Source organism: Bos grunniens, chromosome 2, assembly GCF_055505025.1.
Source record: "Bos grunniens cultivar Pamir isolate PY7600 chromosome 2, Bosgru_T2T1.0, whole genome shotgun sequence".
NCBI lineage: Eukaryota > Metazoa > Chordata > Mammalia > Artiodactyla > Bovidae > Bos > Bos grunniens.
The window spans coordinates 109,515,822-109,535,375 of NC_141166.1; the positions used below are offsets into that span (position 1 = coordinate 109,515,822).

General features: G+C 40.0%; 1 protein-coding gene and 1 long non-coding RNA gene across 5 annotated transcripts in view; one reads left to right on the forward strand and one right to left on the reverse strand.

Moving 5' to 3' along the window:
• The window catches only part of CERS6 (ceramide synthase 6), a 356,329-nt gene extending 338,651 nt beyond the window's left edge, over positions 1 to 17,678 (forward strand). For 2 of the 4 annotated variants that reach the window (XM_086356509.1, XM_086356503.1), the window contains exons 9-11: positions 8,648 to 8,804; positions 9,362 to 9,385; positions 11,885 to 13,355. In XM_086356509.1, coding sequence (XP_086212635.1) covers positions 8,648 to 8,804; positions 9,362 to 9,385; positions 11,885 to 12,037 — 334 coding nt within the window. In that variant the 3' untranslated portion in view covers positions 12,038 to 13,355. Of the gene's footprint in view, positions 1 to 8,647; positions 8,805 to 9,361; positions 9,386 to 11,884 lie in introns of all 4 variants that reach the window. The other 2 variants (XM_086356487.1, XM_086356493.1) reach the window with 2 other exon arrangements.
• The window catches only part of LOC147378484 (uncharacterized), a 48,974-nt gene that overhangs the window by 5,949 nt on the left and 23,471 nt on the right, over positions 1 to 19,554 (reverse strand). The window lies entirely within an intron of this gene.

The following is a 19,554-nucleotide window of genomic DNA, read 5'->3' on the forward strand; positions in this document are numbered from 1 at the left end:
TTTCTTTCACAAAATCATGAAATAAGAAAGTAACAGAAGTGCAGAGACCAGGTGGGTCTCACAGTTCTTAGGCCGGTTATTAGCTCTAAATCCCGGGAACCCTGATGAAAACAGCCCCAAACGTGCCAACAAACCCCCGTTCCAGGGACAAAAGTGATCAAATCAAATGTGCTTAGGATGTGTGTTCAGTTGGCCTCTCTGCCGTCTCAGAAATCTCCACACCCATAACCACAGTTGAATTTAGCGAGCTGCTGCTTTTGTTCAGAAAGAATAAAAGCTTCTGTCTTTGGAGGCAGCGCTGTGAGCAGACATCATCCCAGAGAGGCAGAGGCTTCGCCACCACTGGACGCCCTGCTCTGCCCTGTGAGCAGCTCTCCTCCTCAGCACTCCCAGGAGCCAGCCACCCCCACCCCACTCGTATAAAACCTGCCCGCCTGAGGGGACAGGGGGACCAGCTGGTGTGCCCACAGACAGTGCTGTCAGTCACCATCTCTCCATCCAGAGCAGGAAGCTGGGACTCCAAGGAGAACCACCCCAGCCAAGCCGGGCTGCCCCTCTGCAGCTCTGAGACTTGGAGGAGGTGGCTTTCAGGAAACCCATCCATCGCTACAAAAATGTGTTACCTTCTTTGCCCTAGATAGACCTTCAGAGGATAGCACTTGGCTATTGAAGGCAAAAGGAGAAAGGGGTGGCAGAGGATGAGATCATTTGTATCACCTACTCGATGGACATGCATTTGAGCAAACTCTGGGAGATAGTGGAGGACAGAGGAGCCTGGCATGCTGCATTCCAGGCGGTCGCAGAGTCAGACACGACTTAGCAACTGAACAGCAACAATAGCAATCAATTATCATTCTCATTGGATTTCCTCAAATTTTAACTTAAACTGATATTTATTTATGGGATTATATACATGTTATAGTTAAATTTCATTATAGAAATGTCATGGAATATGAAACACCACAAAGAAAAAAAAGTCTCATAGTTCTGAAATAACTGCTGTTCATAATTTGATATCTTTGTTTCTAACATTTTATATGCTTAAAATTACATCTTCTTCTTTACCAAAATGGGCTCATTCTGCACATACTGTTTTATAGCTTTGTTTTTCTCATTTAACATTGTACCATAAACTTTTTTCCATTTCATTAAGTATTCTTCTATAACATAATTTTATTAGCTACGAGTATTTCATCTTATGAGAAGATCATTGTTTATTCATAAGTACTCTATTTTTAGGCATTATCTAGGATATTTCAAGTAGTGTGCTACTATAAATAATATTTAAATGAATATCCTTATGGCTAAATCTTATAAATCCCTGAAACTCTTCCTTAGGACAAAGGTTTGGAAATAGATTCACAGCCTCAGTAGATATGCACATTTTGATACATGTGGTAGCATTATCCACCAAATACAATATGCCAATTTATATTCCAACCCCAGCTCCCCAACTTAATTATGAGTTCTTTGAGGCTCACCAATATGTATACCCCACAGTGAGGGGGTAGTGTTGGGTATACAGACAAACCTGTGCTTCAGGTTCTTCAACTGTAAAACAGATATAATAGTACCTACTTTGAAAAAATAGGATTTATCCATAAGGTTTATTTCATGAGGGTTTAATGAGTTAAAATATGTAAAACCTGAGCCCATCACCTAACACATAGTTAAGAATAAATGTTAGCTAGTGTAAGTATTCTACTATATGGGATTTCTACTGTGTGAGTTTTTGAAAGAATTAAGTAAAACCATGTAAATAACGGGCTTCTCTGGTAGCTCAGCTGGTAAAGAATCTGCCTGCAATGAAGGAGACCTTGGTTCGATTCCTAGGTCAGGAAAATCCCTGAAGAAGGGATAGGCCATCCACTCCAGTATTCATGGGCTTCCCTGGTGGCTCAGACTGTAAAGAATCTGCCTGCAGTGCAGGAGACCTAGGTTCGATCCCTGGGTTGGGAAGATCCCCTGGAGGAGGGCATGGCAACCCACTCCAGTATTCTTGCCTGGAGAATCCCCATGGACAGAGGAACCTGGCGGGCTACAGTCCATGAGTTCACAAAGAGTCAGACACAACTGAGCAACTAAGCACAGTGCATGTATTTATCATGTTTGGGCCAGTGCTCAACATATACTATTTAATAAAGAACAATTATTGAGAACCAGAGAAGTCTGTTTTAGGGTCAAACCCACTCCAGTACTCTTGCCTGGAAAATCCCATGGACAGAGAAGCCTGGTAGGCTACAGTCCATGGGGTCGCTAAGAGTTGGACACGACTGAGCAACTTCACTTTCACTTTTCACTTTCATGCATTGGAGAAGGAAATGGCAACCCACTCCAGTATTCTTGCCTGGAGAATCCCAGGGACAGAGGAGTCTGTTGGGCTGCCATCTATGGGGTCGCACAGAGTCAGACACTACTGAAGCGACTTAGCAGCAGCAACAGCAGGTACCTAAGAGGTAGGCAGAGTGTTGAAAGCAGGCATGTAAGAATCAAGATACAGCTTGATGGACATGTTCTAGGATAGAGAAACTCAGGTTGGTAGGTCAGGAATACAGAAAGGCAGACCAGGCAGTGAAGGGGTTGGGAACTCAGGCGGACAGACAGCAAATGGGGCAGCAAGAGGGCAATGACTAATTTTGAGAAAAACATCCACCTTGGCAAGTAAGTCACCAGAGACAAGCTTGCTGTGTTATAAGGGATCAGTGTCTAAGTCTGACCAGCCTATGACCTAAAAATAAAAATAAACGAATTGATCCCATGTCTTACTTGGATAGAATATGACAGAACTGATATGCCCATTGCTAGAGGAAAGACAAATGTTCAAGTTTCGCTTCCTGTCAAGGATAGAGAAATCACTCCTATGTCTGCTACAGACTTCGTGTATCTATTATTTGAGATAATTAGGCACCCAAGCTGCGAGCTACCCAGAAGCTGTCCTCCTAAAAGAGATCTTGCTGACCCACACCAGTGCTGTGGAGAAACCCAAGCTGTGGGTGGGGCCATCTTGTTAAAAGAAAATTGAGAGTGAGTTTTTCAGTCATGTAGCAGCCTTGACTACCCAACACTTGACCAAGTTGTTCTTTAGGCCTGGGGTTTTTATTGCCTTAGGAAACCCAGGACAAAGAGGATTTCTTATCACAGTGAATTAATTACCCGACTCCTTTTTCAGGTATTGTGTTCATGGTTTCTGTTGAGAGTACATTATAAATGCTTTTCTACTAGCATCTACTTTAAAATGAGCAAAACATGCCAGTAGATTATGGATAAGTTTCAGGTAGAATCTACTTTTCATTTATGTTTCATGTAGGTCGAATTAAAATAAATGCCAGAGAAGCACACATCCTGAAATATACTGCAGTCTCTCTGAAAAAGCAAAGTCAAAGACCATTCAAAAGCTCTAAAGAACACCTTCATTCTGACTGTAAAACAAGTTTCCCTTTCTAGTCTACCCCCACTGACATCATGCAGCAATCCCCAGCGTGAGGCCCTGAACCTGCTTCTCGCTGAGAAGCAGCCTTGACCCTCTTTGGATATTTGAGTATAGGTGTGCATGCTATGTTGCTTCAGTGGTGTCTGGCTCTTTGCAACCCTCTGGACTGTAGCCCGCTGGGCTCCTCTGTCCGTGGGATTCTCCAGGCAAGAATGCTAGAGTGGGTTGCCTGCCCTCCTCCAAGGGACCTTCCCCACCCAGGGATCGAACCCGCATCTCTTACATCTCCTGCGTTGGCAGGCAGGTTCTTTACCACTAGTGCCACCTGGGAAGCCCTTTAGACGGATCTAATTATTGTAGTTTTTATATAGACGACTCTAGAAACACACAACCCAAGGCTCAGATGGAGCTCTTAGGTGGAGGTAGAAGGGGAAGGGGAGCAGGCAAAGCTTATGGTTACGTACCATGGCCTCATCATAATCACCCACCTATAACTTCACTCATATAGTGAAAGAACTCGGGCCTCTGTCATCTTTAATATTCCAACCATTAATATGTGGTCCTGCCTCTAAATCAGTGGGATATTTTAAAAGTAATAAGATACATGGAGTGGAAAGTAAGGATGTTTATCTAACTTTGCATAACTTTGCATATAAACCTAAACTCTTGAGTTGGCAGTCATGATAAGAATGGGGGAAAGGCACTGGTTATAGCTTTTCTGAATGAGATATCAGTGGAGATCTTTTGACACTGTGCTCTCTGACAGTAGGAAACTTTTGGAATTCTGAGGTTTAAGGGGAAAGCAGAAGTCACACTGATGGTTTAGAATATAAATGAGTAAGGCCTTAAATATAGGATTAAAATGAGACTACTCTGAGTTTGCTTTGCTTTAAAAAAAAAGGTAAAATTTTCTGTACAAATGTATATATTCCCCTCCCCCACAATCCCCACATAGCCTGTATATACATATTTCTGAAATAATCAAATATGAGGAATCCATAAAAGGAAAGCATGAGCAAAAGTAACTATAGGTCACAGTCAAACTAAATTCTCATGATTCATTAAAAAGCAATTAAAATACCCCATCAGAGCTAAACCATTGGGGTGGCAATTTGTGCGTCTTCACGTCACCAGTGAACTGCTTGGAGCTTTGCCCTGCAGGCATCATTTCTAGTGGGAATTACGCAGGAAGAAAGAAGCACAGACAGGACTGAGACTCTTGATTCCATCGTTTGGCGAGATTCTTAGGAAAGTGTTACCTGATGATGGAGTGATTTTTTTTCCTGGGACCTAGACTATGGCACAAGGTTCTGGCAGAACAGACCTCCTTGAGCACACTTTGTACATGCATGATGCGCCATCTAGTGGTTAAGTGAGCCTAACCTTAATGAAAAGGAAAATGGTCTTTTCTGGTCCCTGGAGTCTCCAAACTCCCCACCACTTGATTAGAGCAACAGGAGGTTTGATGCTGTAGGCTATTTGGGGGGAAGGAAAAAAATCTGTTTTCTCAGAAGCCATACCTTGAATTTATATTAGGTGGTGGCGCAGGGTGTCGGGGTGGGGCGGGTAGAAATACTGATATTATAGTAACTATGCAACCCAGAGGTTGCAAATTGGCAGTGTTTGGCCCACAGAGTACCTTTTTCTGTTTTAGTTGATGGAGATATAATGTTCACAATGTACTACATAGATCTTCAATATATAACTTGATACATTTTTACATTTGTAAAAATTTGCCTGTAAATAATCTTCATAATTACCACCTGCATCAAGATCAAGAATGTTTCCAGCATCCCAGCCACCTCCCTCCTTTCCCTCCATCAGCCCTCCCTCAGATATAACCGCTCTTCAGAACCCTGTCACCGTAGATTTGTAATGACATCATTAAATAGACACTCCTAACCCTAACCCTAACCTCCGGGAAAGGGCAAAATCCTATAATCACCATTTTAATAGTTTGCCCCAAAAGGGACAGTTTTCTCATGAGAAACATTCCGTGGCTAAACAGAGGCTCTGTTTCCTGGGTTTACTGTTTTTCAGAATCCAGGTGGCATAATATCTAGTCCCAATTCCTCATATATTGTTTTTCTTCCCCAGCTTCTCACTGAGAGATATATCCATTTGGTGCACTGATTGTATTTTCCCAAGTATCTCTGCAGGCAGCCAAGTCAATTTTCAAAGAAATCCATTACTTCTGAGCAGAATCTCAGAGATGCCACTGACTGTCATGGCAAAGCCTATGAATTCTGATGCAGCATTTCCAAAATTAATGTGAATATCATGTCACCAGCGACTGCATGACACCCTATTCATAATAAGCCAAACAAACTGTAATGGTGAGAAAGGCTCTCAAACCCATAATTCAGCAAAGGCTAATTTATAATGCATAGCATCACACAGTCATTGTTGCCATTTCTACAAGACCTCTTTTTGTTCAAATGAAACTAAATTCCCTCTGAAGGTCAACATGTTTAATATGTCAAGAAGCAGAGCTGGTTCTGAAATAAAACTATTGTGATTATTCCAGAGCTGTCTCGTGCATATCTATTTATTTGATTACTGGACTAACACACGGCCTATCAGCCAGCAGGTCCAGTGAGCAAATTACTTCCCAGTATTTTGCAAGGTGCTGGAGATAGAAAAAAATGAGACGTAGGAGTCCTGTCTCACTGTCCAGGAGTTGAACTCTGTTTAGACCAGTTGTCCTGGGGCCCGCAACCTGGTGTATAAAGAGATGGCTGCCTCTTGGGAATTCAGGCATTATCCTAACTTATTCCTTTTTACAAAAAACTTGTGTTTTTTCCCCTAATTATTTGTCATGGATTTGGAAAAGTGAAGAATGTAAAGAAGAAAATACAGGGTTTCCTGGTGGCTCAGTGGTAAGGAATCCACCTGCCAATGTAGGAGATGTGGGTTCAATCTCTGATCCAGGAAGATCCCACAGGCCGAAGAGCTACTAAGCCCGTGCGCCACAATTACTGAGCCTGTGCTCTAGAGCTCAGGAACGGCAATTCCTGAGCCCACGTGCAGCAGCTACTGAAGCCGGCACTCAATCACGCCCAGGCTCTGCAGCAAGAGGAGCCCTCACGCTGCAACTAGGGAGTAGCCCTCGCTTGCGTCACTAGAGAAAAACCCGAGCAGCAACAAAGAAAGGCCCAGCACAGCCAAAACTAAATAAATAAATAAATAAATTTTTAAAGAAAATGCAAAATTCCCCAGTCCACCAAAGAAAGTCCAACATGGCTTTGATTAATATCTTCCAATGAATTATAATTCTCTTCATTTTCTCTGTGTGTATACGCAAATATATATTTATCTTATGGAGTTGGCATATTATGATTTTTATCTATCAAAAGAAAGTCTTGAAACATATTTACCACTTTGAGTGACTTAATAATTTCTAGAATTTCTTTATAATTTTTAACCACTCCGTTATTGGAAATTTTCATTGTTTGCTGTTATAGTTATAGAAATTTAATGCCTATTATTTTGATGCCTATTATTTCTACCACACTTTATAGCTGGAACCTCCAGAACAGGGTTAAATAATAATGGTGATGCTGACTGTTCTGATTACAAAGTCAATAACTCTGGTATTATGACCACTGCTGAGCTGAATTGAATAAAAATAATATTAAGTACTTTGAGTTCCAGTTTTTAAACATCAGCAATGGGGAATTGAACATTGCCAAATGTCTTTTAGTGCAGTTGAAATAATTAGGTTTGTACCGATTTGGCCTATGGATGTGTGATAATTTTATTAATAGATTTCCTAATGTTGGTTCTCTTCCACCAGAATGAATACTACTATTATATCATAGAGCAATCTACTCTTAGTGAATTGTCAAATTAAATTCCATACTCTCAATTTTAGGATTTTAACATTCACGTGTGTTGAGCATTGTTCTTGAGAGGTAACTAGCGTGGCAGGATGAAAGTCACACTCTGTCTCATTCTGGTCTGTGAATGCAGGTTACCTGAACTGGACATAGACCTGTTTTTCTAGTATTCATTCTCCTTTTTTTCTTTATCTCTTAACTCAATTAGTTTTTCCTTTTATGAATTTACTAAGTACTTAACTTTTTTCAAAGCACTCATCACACTCTTATAGTAAAATGTTCTGTATATGTGCCTTCTGTTCTTGCATGAGTGGTCTTGCATTCAAGAGTTTTCCATCCTTCTCCCTTAGTGAACAAGTGCTGTCCACCTAACCTCTCCTGTAGGGTCCTGGCAAAGCACTGCAGTGACAGTTGGTGGAAATACACTTAGATGAGTTTTGTTAACCCACTGAGATCTCCAAACCAGCCCAGCACTCAGCTAAGGAGGAAGGCAAGGAAGTGGAATAATTCCAAAATCTTGTGACTGCTGAGCTTCTCTGTGGCAGCACTACGAATCCGGAAGGCAAAAATCACCTTCCGACGGCTTAGGATGAGTGTGACGCACTGAGACCAGCCATCCTGTATCCTTTATCTGCCCCACGTGGCTGAGGCATCCTTGTCCTGATGGTGGATAACAGAGAGAAGCACTTACTTCAAATACTTCTGCCTGCCTTAAGTATATACTCTTAAAACTAAGTATACTCAGTATATTCTAATAATTAAAAAAAAAAATCCTTCCAACACTCATCTCAAAACATCACTTCCATATAATACCTTTCAGTTGCCAGTTCTTCACCAGGAAAAGGCTTACAAAATATGGACCCAGCCCAAAATTAGGGCTCTCCTTTGAGGCTATAAACCACTTGAGGACAGGGGTTAGGTCTTATGTATATGCCAACTCTCACTATGCTAGGCATATAGTTTAAATTTCACTGGTGTTTCTGAAATTAATTGCTCTTTTTCTCTTGCAATGTAATGTTACTAAATGATGTTCCTCACACTTACTTAAAGACCCAAAACAACAAGGACAATACAGGCCTTTTAACAGGTAATGAGAAATGGAATCAATCAAAAACTGTGATGAAAATTAATGGAAGAAATGAAAACCAAAGTGAAGGGGAACCTAAGTACACTATTCAAGCTAGAATCCCAAGGGATGTGATGCCAATGGTGGGATCATCCAGGTGATGACTCTTAGGTGAAACACTTAGCTTTCAGACCATCCTTGCAAGGGAGCAGCCAGTGGGTATCACTGGCTTTATGCTTCTTTGCAGTAACTAGAGTTCCTTTGAAGGCAGTGAAAAGTTGTGTTCAATGATTACTTTCTCCTTTTCCTTAGGGTGTTAAATACCACATTATTTGAAAGTTGGGAGATTGTTGGACCTTACCCTTCCTGGTGGGTTTTTAACCTACTGCTGTTGGTAATACAAGGCTTGAACTGCTTCTGGTCTTACTTGATCGTAAAAATAGCTTGCAAAGCTATTTCAAAAGGCAAGGTAAGATAACACTCACCCTTTCTAATATGTCACAGAAAATTATGGTTTGGGGTTCTTCTGAATCACCAAGAACATTATTTATTATTTAGAATTTCATCAAAACTGCTTTTTCTCCTTCAAAGTTTAGCATAACCTCTTGGAAACATAATACAAATTTTCATTTTCTCTTAGTGATTTTTTTACATGTAGTATTGCTTTGCTGAGTGATCTGCATTGCTTTGCTGAATGATCTGTGTTCATAATTTTAGATTCATGGAGATATATTATTTACTGTGTTCCTGCTCTCCTTTTCTCTATCTCCTTTGGTCCTTCTCTGATTATACTTATATTAAACAGAAATTTAATAACTCTTTTATAAGAAGTGTTACTTGATGCATTCTGACCATTTATAACTTGCCAGTAAATATTTAGTTAAATCTCTTTGGTTAAAAATGGGGCTCAAGATAAAGCATCCTGGGCCTCAACCCCTCTGTGTAGAGCAGTGACTTTTCTGGAACATTCTCTGCAACATTTTCTTACTTTCATTGTTTGTTCTCTTCCTTCTGCCCACCTGGAAGTCTGGGAAGTGGAACCCCTTACATGTAAGTTTCTCATCCCTCTCTCTCTCGCCATCCTGGCTTCCACGTTAGTCTTTTGGAGCAACACTCTGGTGCTTTTGTTCTCTGGTGCATATTGTTCTATCTAATCTGTTGACACTGCCTAGAGGCTCTAACCAAGGTGTGGCTCCCACCAGCTGTGAGGGATGCTAGGGATGCTCAGTTAGTGCCCTTTTGTGTGAGCCTGCATTCTGCTAAATTTTGTATGATCCAATAGAGAAAGAAGTGGATTTCTTTCACTGGTGTTCAACATTGGTTGAAAAAGAGAAATAGACCAAAGTGAAGTAGCAGAAGCAGAACTAAGTTGAGGAGAGGATCAGCATGGTCCAAGCAGGGAGGTCTGAGCAGCAGCTCTTTGCCAAGACTGCCCTGGGCTGCAGGACAGCACCTGACCACTTTGTCCTCCATAAGCACCTGTCACGAGGGCTCGGGGCATCGAGTCACGTAGTATGAAGCCTATACTTGGCATTGTCTCCTATGCAAATCCAAAATAATTAGAGCAATGAGTTGTTTAGAAGCAAAAGTTTACCTTTTTCTCTATGACCTCCTACTCTAAAATGAGCGTGTATTTCTACTAACAAACAAAAACAACAACAACAACAAAATCTCTCCTGTCCTCATTTGCATACAAATTGCACAATACTGGCATTATGGTAACGGTGACTGAAAATGCAAGGGGGCCATAGATTAGATAATTTGTGTCCTTACTGCACTGCTATTTCTACCAGGTATATTGTCTTCTCTCCAGCTTACTTCTTCAACTTTCCAAGGAGGCAGTCAATTTTCCAGATCTCAGGCTTCAAAATATCTTAACTGGCATTGCTGCTTACCTAAGATGTAAAATTCATCATAGCCATGGGTCATAGGCTTTATATTCCTGTGCGTTATTTTAAGATACTCTAAATTGTTCCTTTCTTTGAAGGTAACTTAAGTATAGTTTTTTTTTCCAAATGCAATTAAAAATAATCTTACTAAGCATGCAAATGTAAATTAATCACTCTTTGAAACTGGAGTTTTCTTTCCCATTAGCAGCTTAATTTACGACTAATGGATTGCTAAATGTAGTGGAGCTTTTATTCTAATGCTGTCTTTGTGAGCCATCTTTTATTTTTAAGTTAAAGTATCCTTATAATCTAGTCCTTTTGGTGTTTCAGTATCTAAATCTTCTTGGAGATGGTCCTTGTGAGCTAAGTCTCATCTCAAGGGCCATTAGAGTGAGATCCATTTTTACATATTTACTCAATCATCTCTGCTTAGGCTGGAGCAGCAGTCCTCAGTTCTCACCTTCTCCCATCCCCACCCCACCTGATAGAGGTGATATTGTCCTGCAGGAATGGGGGCTTCTCAGGTTGGGAGAGCAGTGGAGTCCAGGGTTCTCCAGTTGGAGGGTAGCAGTGACACAGAGAGAATGAGATGTGGGAAATCCCTCAGTTCATTCTGAAATGCTTCCCAGGAGACTCTGCCAGCTTTTCAATCCACCTCTTAGAGAATCAAAAGGGACTAGATTGGGAAACATTCTGTGAAGCCAAACAAGCCACCAGGTCCCTATTGCCACCCCCCTTAGAAAAGAAGTTCATGCCACTCAGTTACCCAGGGATGTTAAGGCCTGTTGGGATAAATGTTCACTATGTTTGTAGGCATAAAGTAGGAGGTACGAACTATTTTAATTTAAAAGCAGTAGTGTATTTCCTTAATTTCTTCCTACGTTACCTCCTTATGAGACCATATGGTTTTTTTCATTATTTATGGAAATGTATAGACTTATATCCTGATGCCAAGTCATCCTCATGACTTGATGAGTCTGAATGGAGGATGGAAGAACTCTGGAATGATGGGAGTCAATTCATGATGATCCAGTCACTAGATTTTTCTTGGGAAATATTTTAAACTATTCCTTACCCAGCAAGTACCCCAAATGCCTCCTGCTGCCATTAGTTGTTATGTTGTATATAAAACAAAATTTCTACTTAATTCTAGCAGACAGAAAGACAAATTAAATCATACAAGAATACATTTAAAAGCCAAATAAGAATGATGTTTTAATGATCAGAGCTAGTAAATATCTCCATTAGTGTAATTAATTGAGAGCTGACTCTAAAGCATTCTCAAAGAGAATGTGATCATCAAAGAATAAATAGTTCCATTTGTACCAAATTCCTATAGTGCCATTCTAGTAGTATGGTATGCTACTTTGCAGTAAGAGTGGGGTTCATGGTCTAGTACGTTCTGAATATCTAAAGGTAACTTAAGGAAGTCAGCAAGGCTAACCCCCTGTGATGCCTAAGTCCACCTACATTCCTTGATCACTGACTTTGCTCTATCTCCAATGAAGAGGAACTTATTACTCTGGCAATGCTCCTATCCTGTTTGATTTTTTAAATACTTAGATATTTTCCTTTATGTGTGATTGCATGTACTTCTGAGCATGCTATACCTTTATGATTTCTTCAGAGCCGGTTGCACTCACCTTCTTGTGTTCCACAGGTGTCCAAGGATGATCGAAGTGATATTGAGTCTAGCTCAGATGAGGAGGACTCAGAACCTCCAGGAAAGAACCCCCATACTGCGACCACCACCAATGGGACCAGTGGTACCAACGGGTATCTCCTCACTGGCGCTTGTGCCATGGATGATTAATTCCTCAAAACCACAAGTCCCAAACAAAGTGAACTGTTTGTTCCTGGAAGTATTTAATAAATTGCAAATGCAGTTCCTTTCATAATCTCTCAGCACCAGAAACAAAAATTAGGATTATCAAAGCATTTTGAATAGTGCACTGCCATATGTCCTGTCTGTGAATGAAGAAGAATTACCATTCTATATATGTAGGCATGCTTTATGTAATTGACACAAGGGAACGGTATTTGCATTTGTACTGTCTTAGAATATTATTTATTTTCTTTTTGTATTTGTTTGTAAATCTGTGGACAAAAGAGGGTTTCCTCACTCTTTTTACTCTCTGGGTTCATGACAATGAGGGAGATGCTCCGTTTGCTTCTACCCCTTTCTTGCTGTGACCTAGTCTACTAGGAGCATCAGCTTAATTGGTCACTTAGAGCAAGCAAAACCCAGTGCAAGATTCTCGTGCAACTCCAAATAGGTTTGCTCTCTTTGTGTCACAATGCCCGTTCTGAAATGGCCTATTCAGTCTCAAGTGACCTTTCTCCCAGTGTAAAGTTGAAACAGGATGAGTTCAGTTTTGTAATTATCATTTTTCATGGTCAGTTGGTGGTGGTGGTGGTGGTTTAGTCGTGAAGTCGTGCCCGACTCTTGCGACCCCATGGACTGTAGCCTGCCAGACTCTTCTGTCCATGGGATTCTCCAGGCAAGAACACTGGAGTGGGTTGCAATCAAACCCAGGTCTCCTGCACTGCAGGTAGAGTCTTTACCAACTAAGCTACGAGGGAAACCCTTCATGGTCAATTAGCTGTTCCAAATAGAGTGTGGTTATTGGAGGACTTAAAATTGTTTTGTATGTATTAAATTACTTTGGAATAGACTTCCTCTCTTGCACACACAGCCAAAGTTTCTTCAGTGAGAATGGTAGCTAGTTGGGGATTAACTTTTTAGGTTACAGAGACTTTTTTTTTCTTTATTCTCCATTATGGGGTCAGTGCTCCAGCTCTGAAGGAAAACTTAAGTTCATGGTTACAAACAAAGAAATCAGTCTTCCAACTGGGAATTTGTCCCATGATCTGAGAGTAATACAAAGAGAGTAGCAGATTTCAACCAGGTTTTACCACAACCCCTTTAATTAGTGCAGTCTTCCGCTATGGTATGAAATAAAGAAGCTAAGTATATTTGGGGACAGAGAAAGGGGACTTCCAAGAGTTGCCAAAAGTCACCTCTAGTGCAAAGCACATTACTGCAACCAGCTTTCAAGAAAGCACCCTCTCTAGTATTTGATCTTGTTTTGTTTTTTTTTCTGGGCAAAATAAAGCCAGTGAGAATAAGACCATTTTACCCTTTGTCTTTTCTCCTTAAACATAACCCTAACATAACAGAATTTCCTGTTACTAGAAACTGAGCAGTGTTAGACTATAGGTCCTTTTGTCTGCTTCTTTGAAGGACTTGTTCATTTTCCAGGAATTTTTGTTCAAATGGAGCTATTTCCAGGAAAAAAGCAACAAAAATTCTACTCAGTAAATGAGAAAGACTACTGAAAAAATAAGTTTCTGTAGTCTCCTACAGGGCAGTGTTATTTATGTATAGATAAGAAAACCATACACATAAACCAAAGATTTTATCTCTTTTCTTCCAGCTTTTAGTAAAAGGGAATAAAAAGTTATTATACTTATTTCATAAATCAGGAAGACTATCTCCTGAAACAAAGAGTCCAAAACCACAAAGTGATATCAATGTGCAGGTCAGGACTAGTGAAAAGGACAGCAAAGTACTAAAAAGCGCATGTCCTGCCCAAAGCCACTCACATTCAGGTCAATTTTTTTTTTTTAAATTGAAGTAAAACTTTGTGCCCACAATGTGCACCATGATTGTTAATAGTTAAAAGAATGCTCCCAAACAAAACCTCACCCCGTAATGTTAAATCTCTTCCCACCTATTTATAAAATAATGTGTCTTTGGTATGGTCCATAGTAATGATTGAAGGGCCTTAGAAATATGTCTGCTTTTTTGTTGACGAAATGGTATGATTAACTCTTCTTGGAAAACCTTATTATTTTATTTCACAGAACAAGGGTATGTCTAGGAGAGTAATTTATGGATGGTCAAGTTGTAAGACCAATCATTAAATATGAAAAGTACTTGTCATCTGAACATCTGCTAAAATGCAGATATATAAAAAGTAAACCAGCAAGCATGTTATAGCTGAAAATTTTTGATAAGGTGAAAATGTCTTCTCATCTAAGATACGGAACCGAAGAAAGCCTCGTGCCTTGCTTTAGTATCTAGAGCAAGTCCTCTGATGGGTGAAATAAACCAGAAAGCCACAGTGTGCTTCTATTTGGGTCATTTGACACTCTTTAGCGTAGAAGAATAACTTCAAAAGATCTGCTTGTAAATTAAAGGTTTAGAAGACTTGCATGACATGAAGAAAATTGCCTGTCCTTAGCAAAGACATCTGAACATCTGACTTTTGTTCTTCCCAAAAATCACTTAGAAGGAGAATTGGGAATTCTCAGAGCCTCCCTGACCACTGACAGTAACAAAGCAGTCTTCTATGTATCAATACATTTGTGTTTCATTTTACATTTTAAGGCCAAGAGTCCTTTTTGATTCATCAAAATAGTGTTTATAGGTCTTTTGAGATAAAGAATAATGTATCTCTTGTCTACTGCTCTCCCATGGTGGCCTGATAAGCCTGAGAGAGAAAATGTGTGAGATCTCATATCTTCTACCTGTGCCAGGCCATAGCTTTGGAAGTGTGTATTGCAATGTCAGCTATAGGTTAGTAGGAATGTTGTTTCCCATTAATTGACTTAGCCTGTCCTGGTCATATTCAAATCTTCCCAAGGTACAAAGGGGTATATAGGAAGGGATCTAGAAAAAGTAATATTTTCTCCAATTCTATAGCTTTTCTAGACCAATTAGAGGGAGATAAATGTAGAAATTCGAGTAGAATTTGGCCTTGGGTCAATAAATGATATAAAAATGTGTGATCTGTGTATGTACATGTAGGTTTCTCAGAAAAACGTGATAAAACCAAAATATCACTGACTCATCCTTATCCATATTCTTTTCATGAAAACCATCCGCCATGTGCAATAGAAGCTTTCCACCTCCCTTTTTACTGCCTGTTCACGCCACCTCCACAGCTGAGAGGGGAAGACTCCTTTCAGCCTCTTTGCCTCAGAGTTCAGATCATGAAGGCCCTAAGGTCAGCATCTAAGTAGTCCCCATTTCCAAATTAAGTGTTACAAATGTTAAGAGTAGGGGAGCAGCTATCCGTATTTTGGATTATTAAACTAAGTGTTGAGGAAAATGCACAAGATTTCTGCTTCACCCAAGGATTTTATTAACATTCAGATCCTGCTCGGCTGCTGGACAGAGGCTCTCCAGCGCAGAGGCTCTCCAAAGTAAACAAGCAACTGGGTGAGAGAAATAACTCTTTAGTGGGATAAAATTTGGTCACCTGCAGCCAAAATGACAGGTAAACCTGAAAATGTCCTGTTCTGTTGCCAAACTTTTCATTCTGAGTATTTGAGAGTTTGAATTTGAGCAAACTGCACACTTGCAACTTGGGTAGAAAGGGTCTGAATTTTCCACTCTGTATATTTCAACCTCGTTGTTATTTGGGCTGAAGTAAGACATCATGTTTCATTTCAGCACACCTGAGTCTTTAAAAAAGAGCTCTTCCAAGAGAACTTTAGGGACACCCATATTGTTCCCAAGCTGTTCATGATTTTTGCATTGGTAGTTATTTTTGTCCCCTACTTGGAGATGTTAATGCCAAAGTTGCCTGAATATTTGAGTATTTTTTTTAATTTGAAATATGAAAATTATATAGAATAGTTACAAAGGTATTAAATAATTCTCTTTATTAGTATGTCCTATGATGTCATTGTGTCCAAAGAGGTTTCAAGAAATTCTTTAGAAGTAAGAGATTAAATGTTTACATTTCACATGCTATTTGAGGTCTTAAGATTATAATTAGCTTACTTTTTCCACCTATTTGTCTTTGGCTGATTCCTGCTTTGTAGATAAATATTAGTAGCCCTGAAATGTTTCTAGTGTTCAAATAAGAAAAAATCAAATCAGATCAAAGTCTGCGCCAGTGTCCTGTCCATGAAAGGAGTACTGTCAGTCACAAACAGTTCATGCAAAATGCAAGATACTTTTTTAAGTGACATTGTTGTTGTCCCCATAGTAGGTTTAAATTTCTCTCGGTAAAATGAAATTGTACCATTTTCAAATTACCAGATAGTAATTAACACTGGTTCACTGTGGCCAGAGTGTAATTCTTCATTTTTAATAGGCTGGAAACAGGCCCTGTGGTTTGCATTTGCATGCATGGTCCCCTCCCGTCCCCTAGGGGGCGTTCAGTAGATGCTAAGGAGGTAGTGGACAAATCGATGTCCACTTGTCCACACTGTGCTGTCGAAATGCCTAACATATGCTCACTGGAAGCATACCTGATGCTGTCTTTTATGGAGAAAATTGTATTAAAGAACATAAAACATTATAAGTAGCTATTAATAAGATCTGTAATCACCCAAAAGAGTACCTTAGTCTTTCCAATGTGAGTTCAACCTGAAGCCTTTGGAACACATTACCAAATGTCCATAAGCTAAGATCCCCATCCAATCAAAGACATACAAGTCTCTGCAAGCAGATGACACATGATATGATGTCTCCACAAGACTAGACATTCTCAGGAGTGCCCAGGAAGGAATGGGAAGGGACTGTTAGCCTAAGATCTAGCTTGTTTATCTTCCACTCACTTTCTTGTAAATCTTTTAAATCGTAATAAAATGAATCTAAAATATTGTCACTTATCTGCTATCAATTTCCCAATAACAATTGGATCAGTTGTGTATCACACTTCCTTCTCTGATTCAATTAAAAAAAAAAAATATTGTGCCCATATGAGCCTGTTTTCCTCAACACAAGTCAATGAGAGCTTGGCTTCTTATTTTGGTATGTGTTGCATGGCCTGGAAACCAGGGAACAACAGCTGTTGGTGTGATTTCTATTTTAAGTGAAAATTAGGTTTTATAGAGACAATTTTTTTTTCTTTTGGATCTACAACAGTTTTTTTAAACTGTGATTGTAAATCTGCCCTTAAAAAAATAGAGGTTTTTAAAGATTAGTTGCCAAATAGAAATTCACTCTGTGATAAGAACAGTTATATGGTGATTCTGGAACTTTTAACTTAGAGCTTCATTAATTTAAATATGGAAAATAGCCTCCAAGTTTGATTTCCCAAAGTTTCATAAAGCCTCTAAGCTCATGATTTTCATCTCCTTTTTGCCCACATGATCAGTTACCTCCATAGCCATTTGGTGTCATGCAAAAGGGAGGTGGTTAGTTTGGGGATTTGATTTTTTTCAACTTGCAGTGAGAAACAGGATAGGTGACAAAACCTTACTTGTTAAGACAAGTCAGTGCTTGAGCATCTCTGTCAGAAATGGAATGATGTACTGTTAGCCAATTAGAATTATTTTATGTATTGTTACTGTATTTTGCTGATTTTATATGATTGATTTCATATAATTATATATGAAAATATAATTATTCATTCTTGATCTCTGGAAGCAGTCATTATTATGAGGATCATTTTACTTTGAAAACACTTTCATAATAAAGATAAGTCTTAAGAGTACAGTGTAAATGCCCTTTTCTGTAAGCACTACTGAACTTGTATTGGTAATGTACCACATCTTCCTGGACAAGATTCATTTCAGTGTTCACATCATCCTACAGTTTTCTTGTAAGCCTCCTCAAATCCCAGAGTCACTATGATTACGAAAAAGGAATGTAGTATTTATACGTTATATATATACATATATATTGTTACAGGTTATTTTGTCAAGAATTTAGCTAAGCTACTTGATGGTGTTGTTATCTCAGCATCCATTTTGTTTGGCAAACAGCCTGCAGGGACCATGGCTTGACACTAGCCCCTCATACAGGTGCATGTCCTGAATAGCAGCCCAGAGTCACAAGCAAATGTAACTCCCTGATGTGATGTCCCCAACAGCCCTTGTGATCAACTGTCTCCTGCCTCCCAGTGCTTTTGTATGCCTTATGCATCCCTTAGATAAGACCCACCCTCCCCAGGGAAGGGGGCTTACCATAACCTCTTTCTTTTGGCTTGAATTGACCGATCTGGCCATAGCCCAGGGACTCCAAGGCTCTGCACCCATGGACCCTAATAAAGGCATGTGCCCCAGATCCTGTCTCTTTCTCTCTGTCTGTACTCTGCCTGACCTTCCTGTGTGGCCCCTCCTGGTGTGCCATGTACTCCCCCCAGGACCTGTGAATAATAAACCTCTCTACTTCAAGTTCTCTTGTGGTCTGTTGGACTCTGTTGTTGGTTCACCATCCAACACCCTGTGCTCCACTTAAGAAAGGTCTAATTAGCAGACTAACATTTATATATTATATATACACATATAACATATCTATGTTATAATATCATTTTGACAATTAAGATATAAAGCTTCAAGTTAAATTTTATGTAGTACTTCATTCTGAAAAACTAGAATTTACAAAGTTATCAGTTCAAATATATCAAACTGTACTGATTTTTTCCAAGCTATAAAAAAGGCAGTTAGGATAAACAACACAAAGCCCAACACACACAAAGTTGCCCCTCAGAGAATGTGCCCTCATAGGAGCTTGACTGACAACATCTTCTCAGGGTCTGTGCCCCACTTTGTTAGATCTTCTCTCACTCTTTGCCTTTCCCGTGTAACTCTGTCTCCCCCAGCGGCTCTTCTGCTCTAAGCTTATGTCATCTCGTATCTCAAGAGCTGTAAAAATAGCACTGACATTCAACCAGACACCCCCACCACCACCAGGATTATAAAAAATTAAGCAAACACCCTATTAAAAATCTTACACATATCATAACCACCCCCAACAACATTCTGACTCCAAGTATGAGTTACTGTAATAAATTAAACCACCAAAATTTTTCTGAGGCACAAAAAGACTATTAGCGATGCACCATTTGGGGAAGCCAGGAACTCTTCCAGGTCTGTTAACATAGCATAGCGTCTACGCTATAACTCTCCAAACATCTCTCCCAAATAGTCATGATGCAACTCGGCTTCTCTGGGCCCCCTTCCTTACTGCTGGGAAACATCCATCCGGGCACATGCGCTTTCTGTTTCCATCAGCCCCATGCCTGCTTCACCTGGAGCAGTGGCAGCAGTGCCAACGATGGTGAAAGGTGGCAGGGCAGCCCAACAGCAGGGTCATGCACCAGCATGCAGGGTGGTCCCTCAGAACCAGTCACCTCAGTGAATGGAGCCTGAGGACCACATCCCCACAGCCACTGTAACCTGAGGAAAGAAAAGTTCTATCATTCCTAAACACTGCAGTTTGAAAATTATGTAAAGTGTCTTTCAGAGTCCAGGCAGGAAACAGAAGTCACTGTTAGATGGTTGAGTGGAAGAAACTTCAATGAAAGGACTATTTTCATAGGCCTGGGTAGGACTATAAGATCAAACATGGGATGGTAAAGCACC